The following is a 15,483-nucleotide window of genomic DNA, read 5'->3' as shown; positions in this document are numbered from 1 at the left end:
CTCTACCACTGAGCTACACTCCAGTCAGAGTTGCATTTTATATAGTTCAAACAATACGTTTAAATTATAAATGATCAAATTTATAGTGATGATCAAATGTTAGCCTCTACCAAAGAGCAAAGTTGATCTTAAAAACAAAAATTCCCACTATAATCAAAATCTCAAGGAGAAAAAAGAATAAACTTTTATTCGGCAACAAGATTAATGGTATACACAGCCTTTCCACTATGAGATAATTTTTTTCTTTTTTTTTTTTTTTTTTTTTTTTTTTTTTTTTGTTTTTCGAGACAGGGTTTCTCTGTGTAGCTTTGCGCCTTTCCTAGAGCTCACTTGGTAGCCCAGGCTGGCCTCGAACTCACAGAGATCCGCCTGGCTCTGCCTCCCGAGTGCTGGGACTAAAGGCGTGTGCCACCACCGCCCAGCGAGATAAATTTTTAAAGTTCTAAATATTCTCTAATTTTAAAGATAAAATTAGGAGAAAAATACAAAGGAAAATAAAACCTACTCAATATCCCATCCCCAAGAAAATGCAAATAAATCTACTACTGAATGGGCTTTTTGTACAGAAAGAATTTTTTTAAACACTTACTTAATCTGAACTATCCAGATTATTAAAAATATAACTACAAATTTAAAGAATACACCAAAACTTTACCTACCTAATTAAAAGTTTAAGAATTGTGTCACCCCCTTGTCAAGGATTCTGATGAGTGAAATTAAACATTAAAAATAACAAAATGAAGATATTCTTCCATGGAATTAATGATAATTTTAGAATTTCTAAATTCTTCCGATAACTTCAAAAGTTTTCTAGCTAAACTATTACAATGATGATGATATTCATGAAAATAAGATCATTGCGATTTACACTGAGGATATGCTGTCCTAGGGCACTGTTGAATGAAAACACATTCAACAGAGCCACAGGATTTCCACAACAGAATGTAGATACTATTTATTCTTCATTTTAGAGGGCATAAAAGTCACAAACTAGTAAAATGGGTAGAGTTGAACCCAGGTGGCCAATTTTTTTTCTTTTTAATATATCTGGGTGTCTTGCTTACATGTATGTCTATGTACCATGGAGTGACCACAAAGGCCAGAAGAAGAGACTGGATCCTAGGAGTAGTTACAGAAAATTGTGAGTGCCATATGGGTGCTGGGATTTGAACCTGGGCCCACTGAAAGAAGAATCAGTGCTCTTGACCACTGAGTCACCTTCTCCAGGCCCCAGGTGAGCTGTATCTTGAACTACCACAATATACTGCCTGCTCTTTCGTAAGTCAATCAGTTCGGCATTAAAGGGTCAAATGGTATGGTTTGAATGTGTCCTCTCCAAAATGCAGGTGCTACCCACATGACAAGGCTAAGAAGTGGGACCTTTAAAAAGTAATGAGGCCTTGAGGACTCTCCAATTAATGAGATGAAATCCATTTAGAGGGGCTCCAGGGAACTTTCAGCTTGCTTGCTCTGTCTTCCTCAGTAAACAGAGCAGCCCGCACCAAACCAAATAGAGGAGGAGCCTTCTGAGCTTACAAAATTTGAAAAAAAATAAATAAATTCTACTCTGTTGTGATCTATTGTGTCCCCCAATATATTGTGCACCCTAATAAACTTATCTGGGGTCAGAGAACAGAACAGCCATTAGATTAGACATAGAGGCCAGACGGTGGTAGCACATGCCTTTAATCTTAGCATTCTGGAGGCAGAGATCCATACGGATCTCTGTGAGTTCAAGGCCACACTAGGAACAGACTCGATCCAGGTGTGGTAGCACACACCTTTCATCCCAGCACTTGAGATCTTATGTCTTTGCTTGGGAAAGACTCACGCCTTTAATCCCAGGAAGTGATGGCAGAAAGCTGAAAGGCATATAAACGTGAGGACAGGAGCTAGATGCTTTTATGCTTTTAGACTTTTAGCAGCTGTTCAGCTGAGATCCATCTGGGTGAGGACTCAGAAGCTTTCAGTCTGAAGATTTGTGGAAACAGAATGCAATGAGGAGTTGTCGAGGTGAGGTTGACTGTGACTTGTTCTGCTTCTCTGACCTTTCAGAATTCACCCCAATAGCTGGCCCCAGGTTTCTTATTTAATAAGACCGTTTAACACTTCGGTCTGCATTATTTTTTTGAGTCATCCAGTCTCAGCTAATATGTTATGGTCTAAGCTGATAAAATACTCTAAAGTTCTTACATCTAAATTTTTCCATTTTTACTCTGAACAATGAATGGTAACATGATTTGGAAAGCAGAGAAAAAGAAAACTTCAAAGTTTCATGCTTTTAAAATTGATACAATGTAGCACAGTATACACAGTAACACAAAAGGTAACTAAATTTTAGAATTCCTCTGCATACAAAAAGCAAATGTAATTCTGAAAGTCCTTGAACTAGTTATGCTGGTGGCATGATCTTAAAAATGAGGTATTAATATGCCCTATTATTCTAATTAATTTTTAGAATTAAGAATTCTAAGTTAAATAAGACTGTGTTCCCATATCAAATTTTGCATTCTATTTTACTGGCAGTAATTTAAAATTGAAAACTGTCTCCCGTTGTTTACATAATTTAGCCTGACATTACCAAATACCATAATAAAAACTTTTTTGAAAAATCAGGGAAAAAAAAAACTAAACCAAGATCACATAAATATAGTAACAGTGTCAATTTGGCATAACATTCAATATAAAACACAGATAAAACTATTATGATTCACTCCTTGAGAAAATATCTGCTTACTTTAACAATATTCACTTTTGATTTTGCATGGAGACTTTATTTTTAAAGTAGAAAAAGCAATCTTAAAGTATATGAAATACATACGGGGGTTTTGTATTTTCACTGTAGAATCAGGATCTGGATGCTGTTTATGTACCACCTGAGTACAGATCTGTTCTATAAGAATCTGCAAGGGTAAACAGCAAACGGCTTTAGCACAATAGCTAGGTGAGTGTCACTATAAAGGTAGTCTGAGCACAAATACGAAAGCTCTGTGTGCAGCTGGGCATAGACCTCACAAATGTAACCCCAGCTCTAGAGACTGAGGCAGGAGGACTGCCAAGACTTTACAGCCTGTCTTGGCTACAAAACTAGATTCTGGAACAGTCTGAGCTTTAAAATGAGATGCTGTTTCAAAAATAAAATGTATGATATAATCCTACATTAAAAAAGCTAAGTATTTTAGACATATAAATACCTTTAACACCATAATGTTATTTTTACTTTATTATAAAATGAAACATCAAATAATCAACACAATGGAACAAACATAAAATAGGGCTAACTTGGTTACTTAATAATTCATAATTAATAAACTTCTAAAATGTAGCCATATTATCTTTATATAAATAATTTAAAAATTTAAATACTCACAATTATAACATCGTCATAATAAACTAATGAGTAAATTCTAACTACATTCTTACCTCAAACAGAACATTATATGTGGTCATTGTGATTAGATTTGTCTGAAGCATGAGTCTCTCAGCTAGCAACGAAAACAACCCATGCCCAAGCATGACTTCAGCTTTTCTCCTAAAATAACATGAAAGAAATTACAAAATACAGAGTTTAGGGGTTCACAACTGATAAAGGAAACACAGATTTTTTTTTCTGATTATAAATTCCAACTCAAATACTCTCATAACATTCTTCAACCTAGAATTTTCAAGGCTAACCACAGTATAAGCACATCTGAAGTTCAAAAGGCAAAAGGCATGGGCTATGTTACAGCATAGCAAAAACTTGAACTAAATTCTTCAGAGCAGTTATCTGTTACTGCTAACTGGGCTATGCCCTACTAGTGCACATGAATGCTTCAGAATCACAATGTTTTTGGGGTGGAGAGGGTGAGAAATGTACATAATTTAGGAAACTGAACACTACAGAAATGTGTGCACTAAAATTAACCTTCCAGGAATAAACTTTAAAAGTAGTAATAACATATCTAATTATACCCTAGGGTCAGCAAACTTTTTCTATATAGTAAATATTTAAAATCTTGTGGGCCATATTGTCTCTGTCACATCTCAGCACTGCTTTTGTACGATGAAAACAGCCACGGGTTATAATGGCATGGTTGTGATGTAATGAAACTACATACAGGTGGCAGCTGGGTTCAGAAAGACTGCAGTTTACCACCACCTGTTCTACCTCCAAAACTTCAAGTTCTGTAACAAACTGGGAGGTAGCAAGAGATGGAGAGGCTGGCTGTCACATCTCGGTTACTACATCAACGTAAATGATACAGATAATAATACACAGGGTGATTCAGTTCACCAAGATGAAGCCTTCAATGAATTCACGCTAATTCTCATAAAAACCCAACATATACATAAGTAATTTTCATATCAGAACCTAAATACTCTCATCCAGTTTTATCTTTAAAACGTGCAATAATGGCATTAAACTTATATGGCAATATAAGACTAAAATTAAGTAGCAGCACCACAACAACAAAGAAAGTAACTAAAGGAGCCACAGAACAGAAACCTTGTTCCAAGGCTTTAAACAAATAATATCCAACAGTTCATTCTAGATTTCATGCATACTCACTTTGGAGCCAGATGTTTTAAAAAATAGCCCAGTGCCTTGAGTGCTTGAACTCTGATTCCTTCACTTTTTGATGCCAAAAGTTTATAAATAACACTGAATAAATAAAAATTAAGAACAAACTAGTCTAAATATAATTTTCAAGGTAAGTATCATTGCAAACTTATTTTAAAAAAAATATACATAAATTTAATATACATTTCTGACATCTAAAACCCATTTATCTCAGGCTTTAGATCCTTTTAATGAAAACAAACCAGAATTAACTAAATATTCCAAAACCAAAAGTGACTTCTCGAGGCACATACATATATGCTATTCTTACTGTATAAACCCAGCTTAAAACACTATTTAATTATAGCACATACTTAAGTTTATGAATAATTATTATCACCATGAAAAACAAAGGAATGGACCAGTAATGTGTGATCATCAGAAAAGACATATAAATAGTACAAATTAGTTTTTAAGACAATAAATTATTAGGTGTGGTGGTACACGGCTACAAGCCTAGCACTCAGAAAGTTAAGACAGGAGGATCACCATGAAGTTTGGGCTACAAAGGGAGACCTACGTGGAGAAAACCCATGCATGCACTGTAAACCTAACTAGAGACATATGACTAGGAAAGTCATAGGCCTAGTACGGAACTTACTACTGATGCAAAGTCAAATTGGCATAATGTCAACCTGCCTTCTAAATACCTATGTTTATTCCCATAGACAACTGCCTTCCTTTGCAGCAAATGGTGAATGTAGAGACTCATGCCTGCTCAAGACACTGAGAATACATAACTGTTGAGTATATAAACAAGACATTATGTTGCACACTCAAAAGTTCAAGGGAACATTATAGAAGAGAGTAGGAAAAATTTAAGCATGGGAAGACAGGGCGAAGGGTTATAAAACGCCATCTTCTGAGTCTGACACAGTTATTGTAATCTTGAACTCACTCACAGCAGCTTCGCTTACCTGCCTAGGCCCCAATGAGATTGGCAGTAGGCCCACACAGGATTGGCCCTGTCAACAATCAGTTATGAATAGGGGAAGGGTTCATGGGGTCCCAACTCTTCCTGAAGAACTATTTTGGCTACTAAAAAATTCTGGGAAAGAGGTAGTCATTGTCTTCAGGTTATACCCACCTGTGAACCCAACCAAAATCCAATTCACAGTTCCACAGTTGGTTACACAGATGGCCCAGTAGGTAACAAAAGAAAACAAAAAAATATGAATACGGGAGAACTTTTAGGGAGAAGGAGAGATTGGCAGGAATGGAAGGTAATAATAATTAAAATGTATTTTATATATGTAGGAAGATGTCAAAGAAAAATTTAAGTAATAAAATATATAATGAAACAGGAATAATTTTTAAACTAATAAAATTTTTAAATTTATTAAATGAAATAATCTCAAAGTAAAATAGACTTAAAACCACAACTGAAAAGGTGAATTTCGCAATAAATCCTCAAAAATATTAATTTACTCTTTAAAGAACGCCGAAGGCCTTCTGATATAAAAAATAAAGAACACGCCAAGTAAAATTCAAATGCTTTATTATAGCATTCTTTTCTACATAAATATCTGTAACAAAGACAAATATTAGAATTTTATGATTATTTAAAAACTGACACAGGGCCAGGCTAATGGTGCACACCTTTAACCCAGCACTGGAGAAACAGGCAGAAGGACCACTGTAAATTTGAGACTGGTCTAATCTATATAGCAAGTTCCAGGCTAGCCAGGGCTACACAATAAGATCTTGTCTAAAAAATATGAAGAAAAAGATAGCATCTTCCTAGGTAAACTGTTCTATTTAATAATATATCCATAAAAAATAGAATAGTAACTTTTATAAACTTAAGACTCATTCAAAAAATCATGAAATAATCTTGATTTTAATAAGTTTAAAAATCTTAAACTATTTCCTGCTATAAACTCTTTTTATAACCTAGGATCAAATATTTAAGAATATAGTATTTCCAAAGTAATGCTTTCTACTAAATATAATTAGGACTCTCCATATGCTAACTCTTACCGTAACCCGTTCCTTTGGTCAAAAGCAGGAATCATGGAGTTAGGATGCTCTGCCATTAATGCAACAAGCAACTGTAAAACATCCATTAGATTGTCGTCCTAGAAGTATTTTAGAAAATGAAAAAAATCAACTCTTTGAATACTGAATACTTCTGAAATAATATAAATTTTAACTTTAAATAAATAGGCAAATCTATAATATGAGTCTGAACAAATGATGCTATTTAAATATTTTAATTATAAGTAAGATATTGACTTATAATTACACTTTAAATATACAGCTCAAAGTATACACCATAAAATAGCCAGAGATTTTTGTAATCAGAGAGATAAAATAGCTTTTATGTTAGACTATATAACACCACCCCACAGCAAACACCCCACTGTTTCTATAGAAACGGCGTACATGACTTCATGAATTGGCTGGTGTGGCTGTCACCCACACTGTCAGCTCACAACTAGCACCCAGGGATCTAATGCCCTCTTCTGGCCTGCACAGGTCCCAGGCACACACAGGATGCATAGAGATATACATCAGCAAAACACAGACACACATGAAATAAATAAATAGTTTAGTTAAAGATAAAAGAAATATCTGAACCCATTTAATTTTCAACTAAGCAATTTTAAATTCCATTACAAATGTGATTTGTTTTAAAAAAATATCTAAGCATGTAAAAATCAGAAAGAAGAATGTTATGAATTTTAAATCCAATCATTTTCAGCCATTTTCAAGTCTACTTTTCTCTTTGTTACACTAGTTCCTAACAATATGCTTTCATGTACTTCATTCACTTAATAAAATCCAATTTTAGCAACTTCTTAAAACCTTTTGTGATACTTCTCAGAGCTATATTGTGGCAATAAAAACCATTAAGATGAGGATTCATTAGCATCTAAATAGAGATTTATTCTCCATGACAGTGGTATAATTAGTGAATATTTCCTTGATGTTTTTACTTTTAAAAACCATCCCTAATACAGCTTTAAAACATGAAATCGGGCTAGAAAGATGGCTCAGCGGTTAAGAGCACTGGCTGATCTTCCAGAAGACCTGAGTTCAATTCCCAGCAACCACATGGTGGCTCACAACCATCTGTATTGAGATTGGCGCCCTCTTCTGGCCTGCAGGCAGACATGCAGACAAAACACTATATACATAATATAAAGTAAATAAATAAATAATTTTTTAAAGAAAAGAAACAAGCAATATACTTAAAAGATAAAATAAAACAAAATCCCCAAATCAGAAATTCAAGTATTACCTCATGCATAGTCAGCAGGTAATTAAGAATGGCCTGTAGCTCGTCTTCCTTTACTCCAGAGTCCTTCAGAAACATAATACATTTATCTTAGCCTTACACACAAAAAGTCACTTTAAAATCAGAAACTGTACATATGTAGATTAGTCAATTTCATCAGCTGCTATAAATCAAAAACTAACACAAAAATCTAAATTTAAAATAACACTTTGAGAAAGCACAAAAGACATAGTCTGAAAACTAAACAGAAATCAAGGGGCCGGTCTCTTGCAAAATCTAATGTGACAGCTAATAAGATACCACAGAACAAAGACTAAGGAAGAAGATGGTGAAAAACTGGCACAAGCCAGTAATCCGAGCACCTGTACCCCACCAGCAAAGGACAGAACCCAGTGTAAACAGAGGCTCTAAACATGTGCCAAGTGAAAAAAAACAAATACTCTTGAGTTCTCATGGAAATTTATATAACATATATTAAAGTGCCAATCTCCAATTCTACAGTGATTTACGTATACCCAAGAGAAACAGGAATGAAAAACAGAGGATGAAACAAACATCTCTCAGCAAAGTTTCTGTCATATTTTACTGACAAAGAATAAACAGACCATATTTTATGTGAAATGATCTGCCACAACAGGCAGCATGGGATGGGGAAGAAACAAACTTACCTTCATCACTAACTGCTTAATGAACATCAGTAAGAATGCTCTCAGAGACAGTATTTCTTTCTGATTGGGTCTTGGTCCATCTTTAAAGATACACACAATTAATATTTCAAAGATCTCAAGGCTAACTAAAATACAATGCTTTCATTTCCAGGAGTTTTCCATTTATTTAAAAGAAACATAGAGCTAAGCATAGTGGTACAAGCCTTTAAACCCAGCACTCAGGAACAGAAGCAGGCACATCTCTGAGTTTGAGGCCAGCCTTGCCCACAGACTGAGTTCTAGGCCAGCCAGGGCTGCATAGTGAGACACTGTCTCAAAACAAACACACACACAAACACACACACACACACACACACACACACACACACACACACACACACACACACACACACACACAGGCTGGAGAGATGGCTCAGAGGTTAAGAACACTGGCTGTTCTTCCAGAAGTCCTGAGTTCAATTTCCAGCACCCATATGGTGGCTTATAATCATCTGTAATGAGATCTGGCTCCCTCTTCTGGCCTGCAGGGATACATGCAAACAGAACACTGTATACATAATAAATAAATCTTTAAAACACACACACACACACACACACACACACACACACACACGTCAATCTTCTAAAGAATGACCTTCCCTTTTGTGTCTTTTGAAAGGCTAGCATTCACTCTCATAGTCAACTATATATTCAACACTCCAAAAGCACAGATAGGTTATATTGTCTACTGGATATGACAGGCCTTTGGACTCCTGCATACAAAAGCCATGAAAGTAGGAGAGGGCCTAGCTGGGAAGAACAGGGTCAGGACGAGTGGAGGGAGAGAAAGAGATGCTGATGGGGAGTGAGTATGATCACAATACAGTATATAAATGTAAAACACTGGCAAAAAAATTTTTTTGGAAGTTAATACTTCTAAGAAGTGAGAGGATTTCAAAAACAAACATATGGTGATAAAAATTTGTACTTAACAATAGTATTTATGTTTTGTTCTGAAAGTGCTTGCTATTAAGATAACAGAAATTTACCAAAAAATTTAAAAACTAAAGAAAAATCTAAACTTTGGGCAGTAAAATGTTGTTATATGAACTGGGTATGAAACAACTTTTTCTACTGTTGTCCCTTTTAAGTTGTTACAAAAAGCATGCTTCACCACACAAAACTGTTCATGAAGAAGGGAAACATTATGCTGACTACCTCTGACATCTCCAGTACTTGGGAATGTCCTTGGTCACACATGGCTCACATTAAGTCAATTTTCATGTCTCCAGCATCTAATTCCAAAGTACAAAACTTCTGAAACCAAGTAACTATTGTTCTAAGACCTCAAGTTAGGACCTGTTTGCCTCATAAATTCTACAGTTTCCCCAGTAATCACTATTTACAGCTAGTGCCCAGACCACCAAAGCACAAGACCAACGTGACCTTGAACAGATCAATTAAAATAGGAAGAAAATTGTGCAAAATGTGTTCCACATGATCATTCCTAGACAAATAACAAGCTAAACAGACAAGAGCCACAAAATTTGTCCGGCTTCCTTAGTTGACCTGTGAGACTTCCTGGAGTCACTATTCACTTATAAAATGAACATCAGGACATGAAACTGGCAATCAACAAGAATGTGAAAGTCCTACACCACCATGAAATTGCCATCAGGAAGTTCTGGCCTGGATCTGCAAGTGCCACACGCTTACCAGCTTAAACACATCACAGGGTTTGTGTCCTTGCAGTGTTCTCAGAGAATAAGGAGTTTACTTTGAAGGTTACATAAAGTAGCATATAATTACAAAACCTATCTTCATAAGTCACTGAACAGTCCGAGTCTTTGACAATAATGAAAACACATGGTTTCCTGGTTCCTAAGAAATCCTTCTCATTTGAAGCAACAGTCTTGAAATGCTGTCAAAGAACAGACTGTGGCCTAAGGAGGTGGAGGGTCCTGCACAGGGGTCCATCAGTGCTCTAACTGCCACAGACACAGGCAACAGAGACCAAAAGAGGCTTGAAAACACTTGGTACAGGGGATGTTCTTTGCTGGCTTCAGTTATGAGGACTCAAGGGTGGACTTGCTGCTTGCTAATACAATGGGAGGGAGGAATTCCTAAAAAGATCTGACACAGAAGAACTAGCCACCTGGATAGACAAATGCACACTCTGAGCATTTTCCAACATTTCCCGAACACTGCACCAGTTGCACCTGAGACTGCCACTTTGTATCAGCTGATTAGCTCTTTCCACACAAGGCAGTTTGAAGTAGGTTTTACAAAACTTAAGAATTTTTACTTTGACCTCTTCAATGAACTTTCCACATGTTCAGAGAACATTACCTTGCATTGCTTGTCCTGATTATGAAAGAAAACAATTACTGAAATTTTAGAATTTCTTTATTAAAAACAGATACCTCTTACATTTCTATGAAATCTCCATTTCCAATGACTCTCACTATGATTATCTCAGCACCAATACCAGTATGGAATTAATTTGTCTTTCTCAGCGGCAATGTGTTACAACTAGCCTGATCATATTGACTTCCCAAATGACACAGGAGCACTCTTTCACAACAGTAAACAATGTTGGCAACAGCGATTTATAACAAACTAATACAATTGTGCTATAATGAGGGGCTGTAGAAAAGGTTAAGAACATTGCTTACCCTCCCACAGGAGACAAAATTGATTCCCAGCACCTACATAGCAGCTCACAACCTTCCATTCCAGTTCTAGGGGATCTGATACCCTCTTCTGGCCTCTGGGAGCACCATGTATACACATGGTACCTAGACATATGTTCAGGCAAAACATTCATACACATAAAGTAAAATGTAAGAAGTATATTGCTGGTTTATTTTATATCCTGATTTACCATGTGTATAATATAACATTCAGACAGAATTATACCTAATCCTTTGGGGGTGATACCACTTCGGTCCTGAGGATTCACTGCCCAGTAGTAGTACTTCAGTGTGTGCATGATGAGCAGCACTGTTCCAACCCTCCGAATAGTATTATATATGTTGACTGTACCAATGAATTCAGTGGATAGGTAAGTGTACAGCATCAACTGAACCTACAAAACCAAAATAAAAAGCACACAATCAGAGACGCTCATTGGCAACTGTCCCATGTTTAGTTCAAAAAGTAAGATGCTGTGCTTAATAACATCAAGCACACACACATACTCCTTGTACAGTAAATACCCCAAAATATGTCAATTTTTGACATATTATCCCATGGAAATAATTCTTTTATTCCCATTTAGCAGGCATCAACTTTTCATTAGCAACTGTATCTTTATAATAAATTTATGCTTTAAGAAATTGTTTTGTTTTGTGTGTTTTTCTGGGTCAGTGGGTTTGTTTGTTTGTAACAGGGTCTCACTATGTAGCCCTGGCTGTACTGAACTCAGTATGTACACCAGGCTGGCCTCAAGCTCACGGGATTCACCTGCCTCTGCCTCCTGGGTTCTGGAATTTAAGAATTAATGGCATAAATCACACGTCTGGCCTTATATACTTGTTTTGTATTTACAGATGCTTTCTGTGTTTCACAGAAAAGGATAAGCTAGAACGGGGAGATGACTTGATGGGTAAAGTGTGAGGAACTGCACTTGGGCCCCAGAACCAATGTAAAGGCGCACACACACAGTAGGATGTGGCTGTAATCTCAGCACTGCTACCCAGAGATGGGAGGGATAGAGAAGAGGATCCATAGACACCTAAAAGCCAGCAGCAATGGGTAGTAGTAAACAACAAGAGACCCTGTCTCAAACAAGGTGGAAGGTAAAAACTTACATTGGATAATGTCCACTAACTGCCACACGTGTCCCATGGGTCAAGAATACCCCATTCAAATATGAATGTACACACACAGAGATTAGGGGAAAAAAAGGTCTGGTATGACCCAAAAGGATGAACATATAAAAATATACATTTGTCTATATTTACTCCAACTATAAGCTCTTGTTATATTAGAGAAAACAAGAATATATAAGTGCTACCCGACCACAGCACCTTTCATCTCCACACAACATTTCAATGAAATGATTCTAAGCTTTAGCAACAGCTATACTCAAGTAGCTACAGCGACATCAAATCAAGACGACTCTTGCTCTACTCCCATGCTGCAATCATGACCTCTGCATTTCTGCTAGTAGATACATTTCATAAACTGAACAACTGAAAGTCCAGCATATACAATCTCCCCTCAGACTAAATTACTTCCATGCATTTGCAACTGAACATTTACATTACCCTCCTGAACACTAGGAATTTTCATTTTCAACCCTGTGCTGAGACTCACCGTTACTTGGGAATTTCTCTAAAATATCAAGTATTAAGTACCTATCTGTTAGAGGCCCAATAAATAACCAACCTTAAGATTTAATTAGTAATCTGGTTAGCAGTAGTATGTGTTAAAAGGAATAGTGATGCTGAACTAGCTAAAACGGGGGTTTAGAAGACAACTGCAACTTAGAAAATCAAAAATATGCTGATTGCGGCTAATGCTGCATGATGATATTTTTGATGTATTTACTGCTGTTAAAGTGAGTCACTAAAGCATACTTCAAATTCTCATGCACTTGATTTCAGATCAGAACTCTTACATGTACCTATACACATGGCACTGTTATTACGGATTACAATGGCACATACGTCAAGGAGACGAAAATTACACAGAAATTGAAGCCATAAAAGCAGACACTGGGACACGGAAGGCCGTGGCAGGACGGGGGACAGCTCAGCAGCAGAGCACCTGCACAGCAGGCGCAAAATAACCGAGTTCAATCACCAGCACCTTAAGGACATAGCAACAACAAAAGGTCATGAAGCAACATATAACGAAGTGGCACAGGCTGTGGCTGTTAACCATGGTGACTTCAGAGCCAGAGAAGCTGTGGTGAGACGAAGTGAATCTGTAAGGAAGTCTCATTAATCAAGGGGCGTGAAGGAAGGAAGGCTTTGAAGACAAGTAGTAGTGCAGGCAGACAGAAAGAAAACAAATTTCAAACAAGAAGAACGGTAGCTGAAAAAATAGTATCACAGATCCAGAGCAATCATTTTCCAAACCTACCTGTACATTAAAAGACCTGGAAAACATTCTTTTTTTTTTTTTTTTTTAGTTATGAAGCCTAGTCATACCCCATAGTAATGAAATCAATATCTGCAGTGGATGGAGTAGAACTCTGCTTTACATTTTTGTTTTTTAATCTTTCCTCAATTGATTCTTCCAGCAGTCATGACTAGGAACCACTGCTCTAGTGGATTCTTATGGTACCTGCCAATCTACCAAGGATATCTGAATTTCTAAATTACAAAACCTATAGTTAGCAGGAAGGCTTAAAGCAAGCTATGAGATTTCCTCACTCTGAAAATAATGGAAAACTAAAGTCTGAGAGACAAAGAAAGGATCTGATGAGAACGGCATGTTAGGAACATACAGGAAGCCTGTGGTGATGCACACCTGTAGCATCTGGGAAACAAGGGCAAGAGGATTATGAGTTAGAACCAGCAGGCTACAAAGTGAGACCCAGGCCAGCCAGGACATACAGAGCTAGACCCTGTCTAAAAAGTAACAACAAAACACACGATTTCTTAAATAAAATAATAAATTACATAAACAAAAAAAGTGGATAAAATTTAGTAATTTTAAGAATGATATCAGCTGGGCATGATGGAGACATCTTTAATCCCAGCACTTGGGAGGCAGAAGCAGGCAGATCTCTGTGTGTCTGAAGCCAGCCTGGTCTACAAAGCAAATTCCAGGACAGCTGGGACTACACAGAAAAACTCTTTCTCAAAATGCCCCCTACCCACCACAATATATATATATATATATATATATATATGATTTAATATCAATATACAGTGATAAATGAAAGTAAAGACCTCTGCTAATTAGGAACAAACCTTCCTTCTTTCATTCACTCATCATACAATCTAATAACACCTATGCAGCAACCATCTTTCTCACTCTGTCTAAAATCTATGAGTACAAAAATCAGGCCTGTCTTGCTCACCACTCTACCCATACTGCCCAGAATGAAGTCATCATTCCACAAATACTTTTGAGTAAACAAAAGATCACTGCAGACAAGAAAATTGGTAGTTCCTTTGAGGTCATCATAAGATCACCTTGGAGCAGATCCAAGGTAAATGAAACTATAAGGAGCTTCCCATTCCCTTTCCAAAAGCAAAGGTTAATCCCTACATCTACAACTCTGGCTTCAGGAACTAAAGGAGGATTTGCTATGACTCTAATGAAGCTCACATGCTCCCTGTAAGCCTCGTTTTGCATGCACTACATTGTGCTCTGCAAAAATGCTTTCTCTCTACCCTGCAAACTACATGACCTGTCAGTTAAACAATCTGGATCTGTCCTTTGCTATAACTGTGTTTATGATAAACTAAGAGCAATTAAATTCTTTATGAATATACCAAGCAGACAGCCAACAGAGAAGGCTAATTTGATATCAAGTCAATTGTAAATTCTAAAAGGTAATTAAGGAAATTTATTAAAAAGTTTAAAGAAAGAAATAAAGTGTGCTACTATCAGGACCATGAAGAAGCCATGTGATTAAATTTAAAGTAAAAGCCAGTCCTCTACAACTAGGTATGTAATAAGACACTTTCTGACAACTTCAAAAGAGACACAAAGCCTTACAAATATGCTGGCTAGTAAGAACCAAAAAAAAAAAAAAAACCTAGTAAAAGATTTTTAAAGTAACTTGAAACAATCTTTGAAAAGAAATAAGACTGAGGGTCATGAAAGAGAAAGAGGTCAAATTTAACCTGGAGATAAAACGCTACAACCTCCAGCTGCCTCCTCTGATGATTTCCAAATGGCAATCCGAGTCGGCAGCTGTGTTTCTCTTCACCACTGGAAAGACCAGCTGAAAAGAAGCCAGTGTGACCCTAGGAAAGAGAGTCCACAGACACTCTTCCTGACGGAGTCAGTGTGTGCTATGAGAGACA

At 36.7% G+C, this 15,483-nt stretch overlaps 1 protein-coding gene across 4 annotated transcripts in view; it reads right to left on the bottom strand.

The window, feature by feature from the left end:
• The window catches only part of Lrba (LPS responsive beige-like anchor protein), a 537,881-nt gene that overhangs the window by 433,936 nt on the left and 88,462 nt on the right, over positions 1 to 15,483 (bottom strand). For all 4 annotated transcript variants that reach the window (XM_037206706.1, XM_028858702.2, XM_037206707.1 and 1 more), the window contains 7 exons: positions 11,411 to 11,579; positions 8,513 to 8,592; positions 7,848 to 7,910; positions 6,584 to 6,681; positions 4,553 to 4,645; positions 3,424 to 3,532; positions 2,822 to 2,903 (listed from right to left, as the gene is read on the bottom strand). In XM_037206706.1, coding sequence (XP_037062601.1) covers positions 2,822 to 2,903; positions 3,424 to 3,532; positions 4,553 to 4,645; positions 6,584 to 6,681; positions 7,848 to 7,910; positions 8,513 to 8,592; positions 11,411 to 11,579 — 694 coding nt within the window. The remainder of the gene's footprint in view (positions 1 to 2,821; positions 2,904 to 3,423; positions 3,533 to 4,552; positions 4,646 to 6,583; positions 6,682 to 7,847; positions 7,911 to 8,512; positions 8,593 to 11,410; positions 11,580 to 15,483) is intronic.

Source organism: Peromyscus leucopus, chromosome 6, assembly GCF_004664715.2.
Source record: "Peromyscus leucopus breed LL Stock chromosome 6, UCI_PerLeu_2.1, whole genome shotgun sequence".
NCBI lineage: Eukaryota > Metazoa > Chordata > Mammalia > Rodentia > Cricetidae > Peromyscus > Peromyscus leucopus.
Note: the sequence above shows the minus strand (reverse complement) of the source record. Positions and strands in the feature narration are given on the sequence as shown.